This window comes from Antennarius striatus, chromosome 3, assembly GCF_040054535.1.
Source record: "Antennarius striatus isolate MH-2024 chromosome 3, ASM4005453v1, whole genome shotgun sequence".
NCBI lineage: Eukaryota > Metazoa > Chordata > Actinopteri > Lophiiformes > Antennariidae > Antennarius > Antennarius striatus.
In genome coordinates, this window is record NC_090778.1 from 24,690,373 (window position 1) to 24,710,418 (window position 20,046).

At 43.3% G+C, this 20,046-nt stretch overlaps 1 protein-coding gene and 1 long non-coding RNA gene across 2 annotated transcripts; one reads left to right on the forward strand and one right to left on the reverse strand.

Annotated features, from left to right (window-relative positions):
• Window positions 1-1,691: 1,691 nt before the first annotated feature.
• Window positions 1,692-9,917, reverse strand: LOC137592452 (uncharacterized). Its single transcript, XR_011035025.1, has 3 exons — window positions 9,754-9,917; window positions 9,463-9,678; window positions 1,692-3,794 (listed from the first exon to the last, which is right to left on the reverse strand). It is a non-coding gene; the product is annotated as an uncharacterized lncRNA (long non-coding RNA).
• Window positions 9,918-12,119: 2,202 nt separating this feature from the next.
• nr2f1a (nuclear receptor subfamily 2, group F, member 1a) lies at window positions 12,120-20,043 on the forward strand. The gene is made up of 3 exons (XM_068310635.1): window positions 12,120-12,995; window positions 14,413-14,940; window positions 18,977-20,043. Exons 1-3 carry the CDS (start codon window positions 12,563-12,565, stop codon window positions 19,249-19,251), a joined length of 1,236 nt encoding a protein of 411 aa, XP_068166736.1. The 5' UTR covers window positions 12,120-12,562; the 3' UTR covers window positions 19,252-20,043.
• The last annotated feature ends 3 nt before the right edge of the window (window positions 20,044-20,046 follow it).

A 20,046-nucleotide genomic window follows, 5' to 3' on the forward strand; every position in this document is an offset into this window, starting at 1 on the left:
AGTCAGCCTGTAGTGCTGTGCTTAATGTTACAGGCAGTTTGGGTTTCTCATCGTTCAAAAAGCAGTGACAGGCTAGTAAAGATGTGGCGGCGTCTTATACGTCTGCGTTAAATCAGTGAACGGCGTGCTGGATTGTCAGTCTGCGGAGCTCAAAGCTGAACCGGTCCTGATTCATCGGTACATATTTGTTTATTAATAACCCCAAATGTACCTCCATCGATCTCCGTGTGCGGCGGAATAAGTTCAAGCGAGGCAGGAAGGGGTAAAAAAAAAAAAGAGGTGTTGTGTAGACATGTCCTAATTCAGCGGTGTCACTGCAACCCTTCAACCTAACCCTAGTGTGGTAAGACCTCGCCATACATCACAGTGGTTAACAGTTCGTTGTACCTGCAGGTGTATAGGGAATGGCAGTAACTGCTTCCATTACTGGAGAGAATGGCCCAACTCCCACAGCCCCCTCCAGACAGCGCTGTCATTACCCATCCATTGTGAAGCCTGAGAGGGAGCTGTAAGTACAGCAGACTTATGGCTTTGTTAGAGTGACTGGATGGTCTCTTCTGGCTCAGCACAGGATAAAGAGGGACAGCGGTATGGAAGGATAGCCAGATATACTGATAGAGATGGAGGACGAGGATGAATCGAACACCCCCGGTATACCCTCACCCCCTCCTCCTACCACCACTCCCTGATGTGCTTGGGAGTAGAGTGCAGGCTGGAAGGTGGAGAGGGTTATTTGGTGCTATTTTTACAAGAAACGGGTTGATTTGTCTTAGGCCATTACCGTCTATTACAGCTGCGAGTCTTGGGGAAAAGGTGGGAAGCGGCAGACGCTGGCATTCTGCCTAAAGAGAAATCAATGAAACAAATTAATCCTTCGCAGGCTGCGGTGACACAGTAATCCATCATTCAGGGGGCGCTTTTACACACTGAATCAGGGAGCGATGCGGGGAGGTGGAGGGGTGGGGGGTGGTTGGGTTGGAGGAGGAAGAGGAGGTGGGGAGAATGGGTCTGGAGCTCTGGGGGACGTGGGCAGACATCCACGCTCTAGTAACACTGGGGTAACGGTGGGTGGTGGCAGGGAATCAAGTGGCTGTGAGCCCTTCCTTTACATCCTTGAGCTGCCTGTGGACATACAGAGCAGGAGGAGGAGGAGGAGGAGGAAGAGGAGGAGGAGAAGGACGTAAACACAATCGGCTGAACTGCGCCGCGGCCATGGTCATGATTACACACATGTACGCCTACACATATTTTTTCTTGTTGCCTGTCACTCACTGGATGCTTAAACCCCACCGAGTTGAGGGCTGGTGGTGATGACATCGATACTAGAGCTTTATTATTCATTGACACTGAACATGTGGGCAGTTAACTGATCATTAATGCGTGAACAACAACACGGATGTAAACAAAAGAAGAGAATGGGGCAAAAACAGGAAGATGCTAAAGTTCTGCATTATTTGTATATTAAAATCTCTTTTCTTAGCCGTCCTGCTGCACCACTTTTATTATGTGTGTAGCACTACTTTCTGCAGTGGCATAGTTATGCGCATTGTGATATATTCTTCTGCATATTGGGTCTTATAGGAGCAGCATGTGATCTACAGACTTGCTTGGAACTCACTGCCCTTTTTGCCTACAAGACAAAACACAAGCCGCAATTGGACTATTGAAAGCAGAGAGCTGAATGCTTGCACACAGATCCACCAGAGAGAGAGAGAGAAAGAGGGAGATGAGTGCACAGCCAATTAGAGCTCAGATGTATCAATGTAATTAAGTCACGTGATCAGCTGCCCTGTCAAGAAATAGTCCTGTCCAGGCCAAGATCTATGCGAAGCAGCTGTGCCCTCGGATGAATCGCATCACAGCCGCACATCAAATGGTGTCGCAATTCAACTGGGAGTGAAGGGGGGGGGACACACACACACAAATGCACACATATCAAGATTGATGCATTTTTATTGAGATCTTTGCCATGTTGCATCGCCTTTTATTCATGTTACATCATTATGAAAGCAAGTTCAAGAGCACAAACCACTCAGCGTACTGTATCAGCCGGCTTTGTTGGTCTCCAGGCTCCTTTTTTGCGGCATGGTGTCGGATCCGGTGACGTCGTTCATCGGTAGTGATTGCACATATTTCTGTTTTCTCTTTCTTTTTTTTTTACAGCAGTGACTTACAGCTAGAGCTCTGATGGTAGGCGGTGACGGGAAAGAAACTGGGGTCATTCTATTAAAAAAAAAAAAACAATACAGGTAATACAGAAGCGCGATAACCCAGCTGTTATTTACCGTGTCATTGTAATGGAGGCTGCCACTTATCTTAACCAGCTTCACCAAGAGGAATACCAAATAGCCCTCCTTTTCTCACCCCGAAGACACAGGTGGTAGCATTCTGTGGAACGGCACGTTAGAAAAATCTGAGAAAATAGTGGGTGGAGGAAAAATAGAAGGGGGGAGAGAGAGAGACTGCATGTGCTTTGAGAAGGGGAGGGAGAGAGAGGGATGGGGCAGCAGAGAGGAAGAGTCCAGAGAGGGGAGGGAAGGGACAGGAGGGAAAAGGATGAAAAAAATGTGGGGATATTGCAGCGAGGCGGATGGTGCGAAGGAGGCAGGGTGAGAAATGTTGCCGGAAATGCAAGAGCCAGCAGCGTGTGTTATAAAAAAAAAATTCAAAAAAAAAAAAAAAGAAGGGAAAAAACACACTGGAACATTTCTCATCCTTGACATCACAAGACAAGACTTCCAAACACACAGTGTTCCTTCAAAGTACAGGCTTGTAGTATCCAAATCTTTAACACAGCTTCTTCTCCTCCAACAAAGATCATATTCTTTTGTTTTCTCTCTACACAAGGCAGATGTCGAGGGGGGATTGTTAAATCTAACCCATGTTGTAATTCTTAATTTGAAAGGCGTGCACTCTAAGATTCCCGCAGCAAAATACAATAAAACATGTTTGTTCGTAATGAGACCGTTGGAAGTCGTGGAGGAGAGACGGCGAGAGGAGTGAGAGGGACGAGCGATGACGGATACGAGGCGAGGGGAGGAGAAGGAGGAGAGAAGATTGTTGTGGAATGTTTCCAAGTTCTGGCCAGAACTCGACCGTCTCGTTTGTCAGGGAGCTGACCCTGAAGGGTGAAGGTCAAAGGTCAAAGGGGACATCTGAGGGAAAGGGACTTTACTATCGCAAGTAAACACGCAAACATGTGAGAGCGTCTCCTTTGCTCTCCTACATCGCGCTCACACATAACTCAAGCTTGTGCATTTGGTCATTAATATCCATCCAGATCCTATTTGTTTTATTAATACCGAGTGTTATGTCGACCTCCAGCTTAAAAAAAGATCAGCTGCCAGTTTCCCGAAAATCATACTAGGGTCTCTTTTTTTTTTTTTTCCAAAGAAAATCACTGAGAAAGAATTTGAGTTCCAGGATGCTTGGATTCAAGTCTGAGAAACAAAAAAAGAGCTTTGAATGGCACTTGATAAACGCGCAAGCAACGTACTCAATGAAAGAACTAAATCCAAACTGAGCAGTAAAAATTAAGAGCCTCTTACAATCTATTAATTTAGCACTGAGGTCATATTTACCGCACGTCTGAATGAGCACAATCAGCTCGTCGGTGCAAGGCTGTCGTGTCAAGTGGTTCCAACGCTCATCCTGAGTAGCGGAATCATCGTCACCGTCCTACAATCAACCAGCACTCGCCCTAATTCACAGCTCATCCCCGGGTGTTGGTGTCTTTGCACCCCACGCCATCACGTTGTGTTCCCAAAGCCCGGCTGCCGCGTCGCTCTCTCGGCCTGCAAGGAGACACAAGATGAACTCTGTCACAAAGGTCAAGGTAGATCTGCTTCACGCATGGAGGTTGGAGATGAAGCAGGAAGTAGGAGTTGACGTCAAGCAATGTCACGCCTCATTTCCGTGGATGTAAGACACACTTTTACACTTTAATCAGTATATCTGCAAATGTGTCATTTGTTATCTCAAGCTGTTTTCTGGTCACTCCCTTCTTATCGTTCTCCTTTGTCCAACTTCTCTTTCCTGTTTTTTTTTTTTTTTTTTAAACAAAACAAGAGGAGACAGGTAGGCGCAGTCGGTTGTGAGATGCATCTCAAGTCCTTACACCTTTGTCATTCTTTGGCCAGAGACATCAAACAGGTGCTATGAATAATTTATCGTAGGAGTTTCACATTGATAAGGTCACAATCTGCCAGGTCTGGACACTAAAGCGCAGCCCACCTTCACTTCACTGTCTTTTTTTTTTTTTACACACATGTGCATGCACATGCAAAACAGTCAGACACACACCCTTCAAACAGAAAATACGCAATATCCTAAAGAGGATATTGTGTCTGGTGCTTGATGTACTTTAAGTGTTTCTAGAGATTTTGATGAATTAAAAGAAAAATTGGTGACATATTGGTTCATCTGTGTGATATTTAAGATTATAATATCTAATAATTCAGTGTTTTTTAGCAGGAGGGGTTTAAATAAAGCACAACTTGATTTCATCTTCATACGTTTACGACAAAAAAAAATGTTTTCAAGTTTGCCAAACACAAATAAAATAAATGTGATTTTGACTCCAAATTGCCTCTGAGAGTTTGTGAGAAATGATTTTCTGGTGTTAACTCCACTGCGCCGGGTCTGCTCAGCCTTCCTCAGCTCCAGCTTGCTGATGGTTCAGCTATGCTACGTTTTTAATTAATCTCCTGCTGTGTGCGGTTGTTTTTTCTTTGGGGTTTTTTTTCTGTTGTTTTTTTGTTTTGTTTTTTTGGGAGGGGGGGGGTGTGTGGAGATGAGGCTTTGCTGATGTGATGCCACTCATTTACTTAGAAGCCAAACGTTGTATCTGGTGTTAAAAATAACTGGAAGGCATCATGACCAGTAATAAACTTCTCTATTTTCTCCTGTAAACACTCTGGTTTTCAGTTCCACCTGATTTTAGACACCATAAATATATTTGTCAGCATTACAAGCTGGACAGACTTCCTTTAAATAGATTCACCATCCAGGGACTGGACACTATAGCTATGTCATCTTTTTCCTCCCCCTTTCAAAGCATAAAGGGAATCTCTGCTGATGCCCCCACCACCCCACCACCCTCCCTCTCTCGCCCCCCTCCCCCCCCCCTTTCCACTTGTGCCCTTCCGTAATAATCGCAATACTTCTTAAAAATTGTTTTGCACTCTCCTGTGTCGGGGGGGGGGGGGTAATCTGGCTCTTTTGTCGCGGAGCTATATTTCTACTGTGTGTTGTCGGATATTGTGAGGATGGGATGAAAGGTAATCTGCGTGCAGAATTCCTAAAGCCCCCTTATCCTTGTTGAATTTCTCAAGAATTCCACCTTTGCCCTCCGATTTCCCCGAAATAAATTACTTAAAGGGTGAGACGCAGCCTCCCCACCACCACACACCCATCTCCCCTCCCCAACCCCGTTTGGGTCCCGGTTTCTGTAAAACGCAGTCAAAGTGATATTAAGTCTTATTTTAATTCACTTTATTCCTTAAGGCTGCGTCGCCCCCTGGGTGTTTCACCCCCTTCCCCTACATGAGGAATAACAATAAATAGATTTTCCTCAAAGTTGCATAAAATACAAATTGAAGATATTAAAATGATGCTGTGTTGGGTCATTTCTAATAGCAGGGCTGCGTTCAGGGAACACCGTAAAAACCAGTTGCTTTTAAACCAATCCATTGACAGTCCAAACCCCATGGGACGTTTTGGGCTGTCAGTTAATTTTCTGTTCTGCTAAGTTGAGTTTGTGTTCGGGCTGAGCTGCTGACTGATATGCGCTCTGGCTTTCTGATGAACACAAACCCTCCATGCAGCTTCTGCACTTAAAGTTTGGGATGTTTGGGGTTGTTGTTTTTTAAGGTGGACTGTAAAATTACATGTTGGCAATGCGGAACCACGATGGTTTGGGCGCTAATGGATTTATAATCTCCATCTCTGGGACCATCCACAGTAATTAGCACATGGGCTCTAAAGAAATGATGGTTAGTGTGCAATAAAGCCATCGCCCATAGCTTAAACTGACAGTTCCTCTTACTTAACTCCAACCTCAAGCCTAATTGGGGGAAGCCATTGCAGTTATTGTCCTCAGTTATATATTCTGAGTTGCAAAAAAAAAGGCATGGAAAAACACTTTCATTTCGTCGCATCTGAAAACCGAAGGAGCTGAGATATCTGGAGGCTGTATTAAATTAATGAGGAAATAAACAATCATATCTACTTACAAACTCAGATTCACTCTGGAGTGATGTTATTTTTACAGTTACATTTATTTGTTTATTTAATTATTTTAAAAATCCTTGTTTTTTTTATTCAGGCGAGAAGATAACTTTACAAAATCGCACGCAGCGATTTAATGAAATAGGAATGAACAGTTCTGTGATAGGATCAACCCTGAAAACACAGACTTTTGTTAAGCGTCTGTCTGTTTTAAACTGATATGTAAACTTTTAGCGTTTGGTTTTGTTTTGTTTTTTTGGGGGGGGTTTTTTTATAAGATACGTTTCAGCGGCTAGAAATAATTAACAGCCGTGGAACTCTTGTTGCTTGTTAAATACTTCAGTCTTATAGGCTCAACGATATTTTCACTATTTCTCACGAATGGCCTTTCCATTAAGAGCGATTAGATTATGTCTATTGAAAGTTGCTGATCCATAGAAGAGGAAAAAAAGCCAGCGGATAAAAGGCGATTTCAAGTGACCTTCTCGTCCCTTTCACACCAAATCTGAGCCCCCCAGAATAATTTGGGGAACAGATTTGGACAAAAAAAAAAAAAAGAAGCTACCCCCCTCCCACAGACACACACACACACACATACACAGACACAGACCCCTCACCCCCTCCTTCTTTTTCAACACACAGCCACTCAAACCAACACAACCTCCAATTCCAACATGAGAATAAGTTTGATAAATTTTGGTTTTAAATATTTTTTTGGTAAATATATGACATATTTAATTTAGTTTTCACAGCAGGAATTTTAAAAAATATATTTTTCTCTTTTTTTCCCCCCAAGTCTTATATTTTCAGAGGCTACAGGGTTTCTGGATTTTTACTTCTTTTTAGCAACCCCTTAATTTATATGCTGTTTCGATTTAGCAACAATTGTATTCATATATTTTTTCGTTCTTCGTTTGTTTACCAAAATGTCAGAACAGCAACTATTTTGACCCGTTTTATAAGTGAGAACCCAACTTAGTGCAACACATTAAACTGGAACCAGATGGTTAAAAGAAAGAAAAGACTATTATTTATCACGTTGTCATGGAGACGTGTGCCGCTGTCAGCAGGTCTACACCTTGCTTTTGCTTCTATGTCAAATGTGAAACCTGTACCCTTGGTGTCAGTGAGATCACGTGTTCGGGAAATGCTGCAAACAACATCCCATTATATAGAAATATGCTGCTAAACAACAGGTGCAAGTGTGAATTCCTGACGTCATCATAACGCAATGTTTACACCGTGTAGTGTTTACTCACTAAATCTTACGCCGCTTCATTATTAGTGATAATGACGTTAGTGAAAGCCACACTCATGCAGAAGCGGTGCATGAAGTTATCTGAGAGGTTGTGGAGCCAAACGTGTTCGGATCGACCCCGAATCTGAACAAACGATCCCAGTGTGGAGTTGAGTGGTGGCGTTTAGATGAAGATGAGCATCGTTGGGTTTTGGTTGTGTCGCATCGGCCTGCTTTTACTGTCACACGGCCGGACGCGTCGGTGTCAGAGGTCAGCTCCGGCCGCATGTGGCCCTGCGTCCAGAAATACAACAGTGTGCGCACAGAGGAGGCGTTTGGAGCACAGCAGCCTTGGAAAAAGCGAATCAGCTTCCATGACCATTGAAAGTCCTTTTTTTAATTTATTTTTTTATTTATTTAGTTTGCTTTATGCTGTGGCTACAACATGATGTAATCACACACAGTAAATATAGCAAACAAACCCTCAACTTTTCCTAAATGTCTACATCCGTTTAAAATGCTCCATATCGCGCTCTTGTTGTCATCTATGTGTGTGTGTGTGTGTGTGTGCGTGTGTGTGTGTGTGTGTGTGTGTGTGTGTGTGTGTGTGTGTGTGTGTGTGTGTGTGTGTGTGTGTGTGTGTGTGTGTGTGTGTTTCTAATGGGGAGGGGGCCTTGCACTCATGACCTCAGTGTTTTCCCAATTGATCGTGCTGTTTCTTGGTTAGAGCGTCGTCGGAGCTAAATTTGGTGACCCTCACTGCGTTCTACTATGATCTACGTTATCTCAGTGAAAGGGCAAAAGTTATTGATCATCGAGATTTTGACAAAACTATGGCTGTAAATGTTTAACTAACGAGGTCCTCTGACAAAACTATAGCAAACATGGGGGGGGGGGCAGTAGAATTAAACCCGGGAGATAATTTATTCATCTTGGATTAAAAACAGGAGAAAAATGAATATAAATATTTAAAGGTGATTCATTATCGGCAGCAAAGCAAAAAAAAAAACTTGATTGTAATATTACTGCTGCTGATGCGCACAAGCCTCCTTTACTTGAAAGATGAGTTTGATAATTATTCTTTATATGCTTAAAGGATTTAACAGATTCCAAAGATGCGCTTGTTATTCAAAGGAGAAAATGTAGAATATTGGTATAATAGGAACTGAATTACTCACCTCAAGGTAGAATTATTAATAATTAGCATGAACTGCATGTTGGAGTCGTAGGAGGATTAAGTTAAATGTTATTATGTAAGGTCATTTTGCAGAGCTGGATGAAGTGCGTTTTGCCCTGAAAAGAGTTCATCTGGCCTACATTGCTCCATAATTTATTTTATATCATCTTTCTTTTAAATCCCTTTGCATCAATAATGCTGCTTTGATTAATCTCATTGTGTTTCATCTCGCATTTCCTCTCAGCTGTCTTTTCCCCCCTCTTCTTTTAAAATAAAAAAATCCCCGTTGTGTGTTCTTACCGCTGTATTGGGATTTTGCGCCAATCTATAACTATTTGCATCTGGGGGAGCACATTGGTTAAAACTGGCGCTTGGAAAAACGGCGTAAAAGACGTCCGGCTCCTCTCCTTGATCAGTCCTTCAATCCGTTGACACTATCTCTGAGACAAACAGCCTGCTATCGATCTTTTCATTACGCGTTCCAACAACAAATAGCCTTGCAGGTGAGGCGCGCGTTACGCGTAAAAAAAAAAAAAAAAGCTCCTATATGTCCAGCGGTTGTACAACCCGTCTGTAATAGCCTAACGCTCCTACTATCTGAGGTACAAATCGGCGAGGACAGCTGGGGAACGGGGAGACGCGGGGCTCGATAATCGGTGATGATGCGGGGAGAAGATTGGACTGTACACTAGTTTAAAAAGTTGTGACGCTGCCCATGTCGGCTGCAGGGTTCCAAGTTAACGGTCATGTGGCGCGACATTCCCTGTGTGTGGAGCACCGAGTGTGCAGCAGAGGAGAAGTGAGAAATAAATGTGCTTACCTTCCCTTATCAGCGGCTGGTTTTATCCGAGCAGAAGGCTGCTCCTCTGCCGCCAACCGCCGTCTCTTGTGCTTCTTCTTTCAATGTCCTGCTGTCCACTTTCTCCTTTTCTCTCGCCGTTTCCCAGCTTTCTATTAGAGCCCCTACCCTGCTCCCCATTCGCTGTCCCTCTCACTCTACTCTCCTCTTCTCCTGCGGAGCCCCCTTTTTCCCAATCTGTGGAGTTAAATCTTAATGATACACTTACAGAAAAAAAAAAATCTTTGTCCGATTTAATCTTATTGGTTTCACCTTTTCAAGGAGCTGGAGATATGGCCGGGGAGCTTTAGTGGAGTGTCCGAGACAGGGACGGGAGAGAGAGCTCTCTTGTTGAATACTTTAAAAACAACCCATCCCTCCTATGCCTTTCTAAAGGGGGCACTTGCATATTTATGCCCCATTATATTTGCTATTATCCCTACAGTTGAATAGATCTATATAAAACTATATTAATTAATTAAATCAAATAATAATTTGACGCATAATGGACGGTTATTCCTGATCAAAACTGCGTATTGGCGCATTTTGGAGGTGATTTACGCACGCAATTTTGTTCCAATGAAACAGCATGTAATTAAAATTGTATGGCACCTTCTTTCTTTCAGTTAAGACCCAAACTATATTTATTAGTGTGTTTTGAAAGTTTCCTCTCCCTCACACACCGTAAACATCAAAAGCTGAGACTCTTTCATAAAATCAAAAAGACGAGACAAAACAAAATGCAAAACTGGAGCTTAATATGAATTTAAATCAACTTTTAAGTTTGAAAAATTCACGTTACACACCTTGTGCATGCATTAATATGAGGATGTAATTGTACAATGTACGCTAGATGGCAGCGCGATCCAGACATTTTTGAGTTGGAGAGGAGGCAAGCCTGAAGAAACCCTGGTACAAAAAAGCCGGAATCCCCATGCAAATTCCCAACAACTTCACATGATTTTGAATTACTGTCATTATTAAGACATAATGTGACACCAGCTCCGTGATTGTGGAGACTATAGGACCTCGGTAATTACTGAATGAGTCTTATTGCTCCGTCTAATTTTACCGATTGTCGGCTGCTGGTACTGCATTCCGCTTGTACAACACACTATTTTTACGCATTATTCTTCCAGTTGACATTTTACTCCCTAGATAAGCTCGTTTTAACTAAATTTTTAAGTTTTGATCAATGAGACCGTGCCGGTTACGGACAAGGATGTACCGCAATGCGCATGACAAAGACGACACGCCGTGTGAAAATATAAATCCGCTTCAAACCAATGATGACATCCGTTAATTCTATGATAAAGACACCAGTCCGAGACGAACCATTTTGAAACTTTGGGGAATATCTGTGCCCGAGACCACCTTTTCGCCGCTACGCACAGTTTTGTTTTGGGGTTTTTTTGGTTTATTTGTCGTGCGTAAAAGCTTTGTCCTCCTTTGCCTTTACCCCGCTTTTTCTGCTATTCTATTCAAGGTTTCTTCCTCTTTTTTGGTGACAATAGACGGCCCATACTAATCAGGTTTCAAAGTAAATAGCAGCGCGGGGTGAGCTCAATGTAAATTGTGCCTGTCAGAGCCCCCCCAGCCCCCCAGCCCCTCCAGTCGTAGATGGCAACACTGCAAAAAATATCCATACATCGGCTGGCTCAGTATCGAGGCTCGAACGGTGGATTCAGCACAGGATGAGACTGGATCTCGCGTCGGGACGAGTTTTTTTCCAATTGTTTCCGGAGCCCATCGCGTTTTAACCGCACGGACTTTACATCGACGGCTTATTTCCAAGGCAATCTCATTTTCTGGATTCTGCATTGATTTAAGGTTTTTTTTTTTTGCTCTTAAATGTTTCGACTATCGATTCGGGTCGAAGGTGGAAGCGAATATAAAGTGAGTAACCCGCGCTTGGCATTCTATCGATAGTATTTTTGGGGGGAAAATATAACATACTAAAATTTGAACACGAGACCCAGATGACTTCTGGGGATGGACATTTTTTGCAGTGAATGAACGGAGGGGGACTCTAACCAATAGAGAGAAAGAGAGGGCTTGGCTATAACCTTAGCCTCCCATTTTCTCTCTCTCCCTCTCTCCCCCTCTCCTCCTCTCCTCCTCCTCTATGCAGGGCTCTGGCCAGTCAGTCGCCTTTGATTATCAGTCTCCAGCAGCCCCTCTCTTGGCTCCTTGACATGAGCACCATATAAGGCGCAGCGATCTCCATAGAAACGTGTCAGTTTCAATAGTAGTGTCAAAGTTCACTATATACAGACATTCGCGCAGATCCCCCGTTTCGGAAACATTGCTCTGCTGGTCCTCTCGTTTATGCGCATTCATTTTTTGGGTCTCTCCTTCTTCTTGCATATTCTATTAGTTGTTGCTGTTGGTCTTCTTCTTTTTTTTTTTTTTTAAATCTTTTCTTCTTCGTATCTCCATTCCTCGAGCTGGAGAGAGGTGAAACTATACATGGGCACTTCATTCGGCGACGCTGTTTTCTTTCGCTGCTGGGCGAGATGATGAGCTTTATTTAAGAATATAGATGTAAAAAAAAAAAAAAAAATCCAGCTCTTCAGTTTTTCCTCCCCTCCTGTACGGCGAAGACGGGAGTGTAAAGGAGCACGGGGAAGAAAAGAGAAAGGAATTTATCTCCGCAGCACTTTGGATCGCGTCTTTCCAGCAAAAGGTTGTTTTTTTTTTTACTCGTTCCTGCGTCCAAGAGAATCTCTCCTGTTTTTTTTTCTTCTCTCCTTTGTGGCTATTTTATACCAAACTGCAATTTGTTACGTCTGGACTCGGGTTTTCCTACAAGATTAGAGATTCCTGAATGGCTGACTGCAATTTACCTTGGAACTGGCCTCCCGATACTTGCATATCCTGATCGGGTGCCTATTCAATCGCCTTCCTGTATTTTGAATGTATTGATCGCGCTCTACTCCCCTTCTTACCCCATATGAGATTGCGTGCTCCGATTTGACTTTGCACTGCCCCATCTTTTTGAGATCTCCTTTTTTTTTTCCTCCTCTACGCTCCATAAACACCGGCGATCATTTCGCTCTATAGCACTTTCCGGGGGCGAGATATGGCAATGGTAGTTAGCGTCTGGCGAGATCCGCAGGAAGACGTGGCCGGAGGACCTCCGAGCGGCCCCAACCCAGCAGCGCAGCCGGCGAGGGAGCAGCAGCAGGCGGCGTCGGCGGCGCCGCACACTCCGCAGACCCCCAGCCAGCCGGGACCCCCGTCCACACCGGGAACCGCCGGGGACAAGGGGAGTCAAAATTCTGGACAGAGTCAGCAGCATATTGAATGTGTGGTTTGCGGAGACAAATCGAGCGGCAAACACTATGGCCAGTTCACCTGCGAGGGATGCAAAAGTTTCTTCAAGAGGAGTGTACGGAGGAACTTAACGTACTCGTGTCGTGCCAATAGGAACTGTCCCATTGACCAGCACCACCGAAACCAGTGCCAATACTGCCGGCTGAAGAAGTGCTTAAAAGTGGGGATGCGGCGGGAAGGTGAATATATATTTTAAAGCCCACTCATTATTCCTAGTAGCAGCCGAACAGGGCTGCCATATTGCATTAAGGTCACAGACTACATGCCTGGGCATACTGCAGTCTCCATCCGTGTTTTTTAGGGATGTTTGCATGAGTGATTCGTCTTTTTTACTGCATATGAGAGAAAGGCCAGTGCAGCCACAGAGACTAAGCTACCCTTGTGAATGCAGGTCACCTCGAACAAAGCGGCTTGTTAATCTGCTCCTTTTTTTAAAAAAAATTCTTGAAATATTTTTTTTTTCTTGCAGACTAAATTAAAGTAAATCAATTCGGCCCAATCTGTAAATTTTGCGTACGTGTTTTTAGAGTAGAAGAAGGGCTGTGTGTATGGATGCATGTGTGTGTGCGTGTGTGTGTGCCTTTATGTACCTGTGTGTGAGCGTGTGTATGCGTCTGTGTGTGTCTGTGTGTGTGTGTGTGCGCGCCATGCTCATAGCCCCTTCCAAGTGTGCACTTTACTAATTTATAATTGTACAGCGGTGGTTTTGTGAGATGTGTGTGAATGTAAAATGATCACACGCACAAACCCACGTCTCGCCCTCGCTCCTCGTGCTGACTAGACAGACACACACACACAGAAACGCCGCTGAACTTGTTCAAGGCTCATTGTTTTGCCTGGTGCGAACACAGGCCATATAACTTCCCCTCTCCGTGTCAAGTATTTTATTTTTTTCCAATTTACGCAAACGTCCCCTTTTTTTTTCATATCTAGTATTTGTGGTGCGCAAGACATGCCCAGGGATGATGTTCACTGAGTTTCATTAATATTTTATTTTTGTAATATTAATCAAAGGCAGAATTCCTTTTATTCCCATCTGACTTTTTGATGTGGGTAAAATGTGAAATTGTGATTGTGTTTAGCTGTAATTATCAATCACGTCGGTGACGTGTTTGGCTGCAATTGATTATTATAATTAATAAGAATTTTTAAAAAACTCATATCGTGGCAAAGCATTATTAATAGGACTCTGCGTGTGACGTGGAATTACGCCCTGGAAAAACTTAGAGCACCAGATTTGTTAAATGTACTTTTGAAGCAGTGTAAAATGTGATTTTGCTCCATGGAGCGGATTCGGTTAACTCGCAGTGTGCGTCTTTTAACACACATGTAAGCAGTGTGAAGGTTGAGGGACGCAGCTCATCTGCTTTAATGAGATGTTTATGTTGTCGATAGAATAATCTCTGGAATATTATAGTCTTACTAGCAGCACACGCTTGTCGATATGGTCTGAAATGCGTGTTGCATTAAGATTTCACTGCATGCCGCTTCTCTGAGAAGAAAGGCTCTACAGCCTCCATGAGGGTGGTAGTACCCATGAACGATGTTTGTCAGTCCTGGATGCACATTTCCTCTTTTTCTCTTTCTTTTTGTCAGCGGTTCAGCGAGGACGAATGCCTCCAACTCAGCCCAACCCAGGCCAGTACGCGCTGACGAACGGGGACCCTCTGAATGGCCACTGCTATCTGTCCGGATACATCTCGTTGCTGCTGCGGGCCGAGCCTTATCCCACGTCCCGGTACGGGAGCCAGTGCATGCAGCCCAACAATATCATGGGCATCGAGAACATCTGCGAGCTGGCGGCTCGTTTGCTCTTCAGCGCCGTGGAGTGGGCGAGAAACATCCCTTTCTTTCCCGACCTGCAGATCACCGACCAGGTGTCCCTTCTCAGGCTGACGTGGAGCGAGTTGTTTGTGCTTAACGCAGCCCAGTGCTCCATGCCTCTGCATGTGGCCCCTCTGCTCGCTGCGGCGGGCCTCCATGCGTCCCCAATGTCCGCGGACAGAGTCGTGGCTTTCATGGATCACATCCGGATCTTCCAGGAGCAAGTGGAGAAGCTTAAGACTCTGCACGTAGACTCGGCAGAGTACAGCTGCCTCAAGGCCATCGTGCTTTTCACATCAGGTGGGTGTCTGACATGTCACACAGGAACATGTCTATAATCGAACGGGGCCCACTTTACTGAAACGTTACAGAGAGCGAGGCTCGCAGGGCGAAACGCGGTGGCGTCAAGAATATGGCTGTCAAGTATAGGCTGGTCACAAATCTGAGTTTACGAGACGTTTGTGTTTCCAGTGGAATAGCTGTTTTGTCAACAGCTTGCTCCATATCTGCTTACATGCATTCCCATGTCACTAGTAGCCGCAGCCTAAGACGTGTAAACAAATCCAGATTGAGAGAGAGGCGCATCAACTTTGTTAACTCAGTGTAAACACTCATTTCGAATCTTTTTTTTTTTTTTTTTTAAATAATCGGACAAAGGTGGCAATCATAGATTTTAAATATTTTATCTTTGTCACGTTTAAACGTCTCTGAGCCGAGAGACCCGAGCTTGATGAGTACGCGGTCATGAATTTTTTGGGAACAGGTGTCAAATAATAGAGCGTAAAGATGAAATAGCCTGTCGCTGAGTGGTGATCTATGACAGCTGATGCATTTATGGGTGTTGGTGCATGCTTTTATCCCTGTTTTGCGTGCACAAACACATGTCTTGGGGGCAGGAAATAATCCTTAGCAGACTGAGATCAAATAAGCTGATGGAAGTTGACTCGTGTCAGAGCATCGCTTCTGTGAGACCCAGGGCAGCACTGTTCTATAGATTGTTTGTAGATCAATCTCAGCTGTCTCACTACTTTTCTTATAGCTGGTAGTTCCTTTTGGCGCATATTTTAAAAACTCACCAGCAGCGTTTTTTAAAAAAAACAAAACATATTATTGATAGCTTAACTGATAGCTGACTGGAAGACGGTCCTAAACTCCCCATTTACGCTCGGTGCGTAATTTAGAGGCTAATTTGGAGACGTTTGTGTGCACTGGGTGCCATTAGGCCTGTTATGACAGGGAGACTATAGTGATGACGAGGGGGAGACGAAAGTCCAAACTCGCCCCACAGGCCCCAAACTAATTCTGAACTCGCCTTAAAAGTTTGTACCTTGTTGTTTCTTATTTGGCCCATTGTAAAATTCAGGAACAGTTTTATATACATCCTACAATTGGACAGGTTTTTGTTAAAATATTTTCTTAAATTGTGTTTTCCATATTTGAATTTATTTTTTAAATAATCTCCAGGTTCAATATCCCTAGAAAGCATCTCCATTTTCTATTGAGTGGTTCTACTAACCGTATTGATTTATTAATATCTGAACATCACAGGGATATAAAATACAGAAATATTCCTATTATATTATATTAAATTATATTATATTATATTATATTATATTATATTATATTATATTATATTATATTATATTATATTATATTATATTATATTATATTATATTATATTATTTTATATTTATATTATATTGTATTATATTTGTATCAGTTGTTGATAGATTATTCCCTCCCATATTAAAATGTCACAGTGCGCGTAAAATAATAGTAAATTGTAAATAAGCAGATTATAAATTATCCAAGCTCGTAAGTTTAAGTGCCACACCAAACTTGTAAATAGGAACTCATACATTTAGCTCCAAACCACTTTCAACATTCGGTTCCCCTCTTTTGGCAAATCGAACATCACCACAATCAATTAGAGCGCTTTCTATTTGTTTTATATTTTAGTCCCGAGGGCCATAATAGCTACTCTTCAGTTTTTGAGGTTTGGCAACTCGGTTAAATCGACACACCGATTTCTGACGCCACACTGAGAGGTAAATATACGTTTTAGTACAAGATAAATACATCTTTTTTTTCCCTCGATCACCGCAACGTGACATCCTGAAGTGTTCGCTCGAGTGTTTTTGGATCACATTTTCCTACAACACGACGTTTCACTGTTTCACACCACCTCAGTTTGAGAAACTTCACATCCGGCGCGTATTTTTATTTCTATTTTATAAATACATTATTTCGTTGTTGTGATGGGATACACTCAAAGCGAATCACGTGGCATTTTGCCAAGCCCTGCGTGGATTGTTTGCTTCCCTTAATAACACCAGACTTGTTGACTTTGATGCATACATAATGGTGACCAGGCTGAACTATTCCTCCCCAGTTCAGGCTCCTTGTCTTACATTAACTTCTTATCCATATGTGCGCAATGCAGTGTGTGTATTCACTAACCTGCAAGGCAGAAATAGTGATTTGCGAATCTGGAAGCTATCTGCACTCGTGCCTATTGAGTGGTAGTGGGGTGCAGGGATGCAGACAGGTCTAATGGTGAACTATGGGATGTCTTTCACCGGCCTTTCTCTGAGCGCACACGCCCAGCTGCAGCCCAGCCGAAGCTTCGAGCTCCCTCTTGTAGCTGGATGTCGAATATTCATATAAGTACATTTTTTTTAAACAAATAAAATCAGAAGACGATTCATTTCCTCCGTAGTGGTTGCTCTAGGGGCTTAAAATGGACACTCAGCGTTAATCAAAAGCTATTTGCATACATGGGGCTCTGACCCAAAGGACTGAGGTCACAGTAAATCACCCCGAGATCCCAGCGTCGCCCTCGGGTTCATAAGGTTATTGTGTCTAGCCATGGTGAGTTATAGCACTGAGAAATCACGAATAGGTTTAAAAGCCTCTGTCCGTCCGTTTTAATGTATTAGAGCTTGAAATCTAAAGCTGTCTTTCCTTGTGTCGTCTCTAAAACAGCACAGCTCAATACAGAATGTGACAAGGAGAGCCACAGACTCCATGTGGGACCACGCAGGCGGCTCTGCTGCTTCAGTTCAGACGCATGCCTGTTTTTTTTTGTGTGTGGAGCAGTCCTCTTTATAACGGGCAAAAACATCACACACCAACGAGCTTTATATGCAGAAGCCACCAGTGAGCACCAAAAAAAAAAAAAAATAGAAAGAAAGAAAGAAAGAAAGAAAGAAAGAAAGAAACAAAACACACACGTTTCGGCTGCGTTGCTGCACAGACTCATTGTCTGATATTTAATGTTGCTTCAGCGGGAGTATTGACATCATCTTCCTCCTGTAATAAGTGTGATTGCTTCCAGCGGCATGTCTGTCCTATAGCACCCCCCCACCAAAAAAAAAAAAAAAAAAAACAGGCCATGAGTGGTCTATGGAGAGAAGAGAGGCAAAAACGACTTAGCAGCTTGCTACAGAGTAATTAGGTCACATTACATCCAGTGTAATTTAAGATTCATCTGTGCCGTTTATGTTTCCTTATGTCTGAATCCCCAGAGCCCAGACATCAAGAGCGGCGACCTTTAAGGCCTGCAGCCTATACCTTTTTGCACCGTCCCATCATTATACAACCCCCCCCCCCACACACACACACACACACACTGCACTCATGACATTTTCCACTCTATTCTTCACGAATTGTGGCAAAAAGCACCTCCACCGGGCGTCGTGCGTCCTCCTCCTCCTCCTCTTCCTCCTCTTCCTCCAGCGGCGAGAATCCCTTGTTTATTCTGGATGACAGTCCCACTCGCTCAGTGTGATGTAGCATGTTTGTGTAGCGTGTTTGTTCATTCCACTTTGTCAATAACACGTAAAGGCTGATGCTGAGTGATAACCAGTGTGTTTCCTGCGCGTTATAGACGAGGTGTGCGTGTGGCTAAATTAGACAGGTGGTTTTTGTGTCGATATGGTTATTTATTTATTTTTTTTAAAACGTTGGATAATTTGAGTTTGATCGTTTCAAATATTTATATCAGAGGAGTTGAATGTGTGCGTCTCTATAGGAAGTTTTTGGAAACCCCGGAAGTTGCACGTGTTTTTTAATAATATAAAGATCCAATAATACAATTCCCAAAAAAAGTTTTTATTCCCCTTTGGTGAAGTCGTAGAGCAAAAATAATGTCCGATTCTTAAACTTTTCCACAAAATCATGTACCTGTGGGTTTCAGAGACGTGACGAGGCTAACCACAGTGTTTGTGGTGTGTGTGTGTGTGTGTGCGTGTGTGTGTGTGTGTGTGTGTGTGTGTGTGTGTGTGTGTGTGTGTGTGTGTGTGTGTGTGTGTGTGTGTGTGTGTGTGTTCCACAGACGCTTGCGGCCTGTCGGACGCGGCTCACATCGAGAGCTTACAGGAGAAATCCCAGTGCGCCCTGGAGGAGTACGTGCGCAGCCAGTACCCGAACCAGCCCAGCCGCTTTGGGAAGCTCCTGCTGCGGCTGCCCTCACTCCGCACCGTCTCATCGTCGGTAATCGAGCAGCTGTTCTTCGTCCGCTTGGTAGGTAAAACTCCTATTGAAACCCTCATCAGGGATATGCTATTATCCGGGAGCAGCTTCAACTGGCCTTACATGTCCATCCAATGATCCTTATATGAAAGTGGAAAAAGAGAGGGAAATGGACCAAAATTCAGCACCCCCTCGCCCCATCCTCCTTCAAGAAGACTATATATAGGACCTTTTCTGAGAAACTTGGAAGACATTACTTTTTTTCTGTCTTCTGGGACTGATATGGAATACATTATGTACAGAAAAATATTGGAACTGGACTTTACACCTGTGTAAATCCACCGTCATCTTCAAGAACAATACTCTTCATTTTGTAAAATACTAGTCTTTATTTTCCTTTTTTTGTAAAAAAAAAAAAAAAAAAATACAAATAAAATGAAAAACATCATATGCGCAGTAAGAAAAAAAGAATCAAGACTTAGCGGGAAAATAATGTTTCCAAGCAATTATAAGAATTGTCCTGTGTCTATGTACCTCTCTGTTTTGTATTTTTTCTGGTTCTAAACCAGGGTTTCTGTGATTCTATACTAATAATTTTTTGATATAACCTTTTGCTTCTTATAATGAGTGCGATATATGTTGTCGAAGCTATGTTCTCCAAGAATTAAAATTGAAGTGAGAATTTAAAAACAGAAAAATAAAGAAATTTAGACAAATAAGAAACAGTCTAATCGCTATGACAATATCACCACTGATGGTTGAACTTTTTCCCCAATTGAAACGATGGACCTGCTACAGCAGCAAACTGATCTCCAGGACATTTTTAACTGAGAGGACGTCTGGGGGGGGGAGGACTCCCCCCAACTCCCCCCCTCCCCCCCGGGCCACGAATGCGTGTGGAGTCGATCATCAGTCAAAGAGGAGAGACATGAA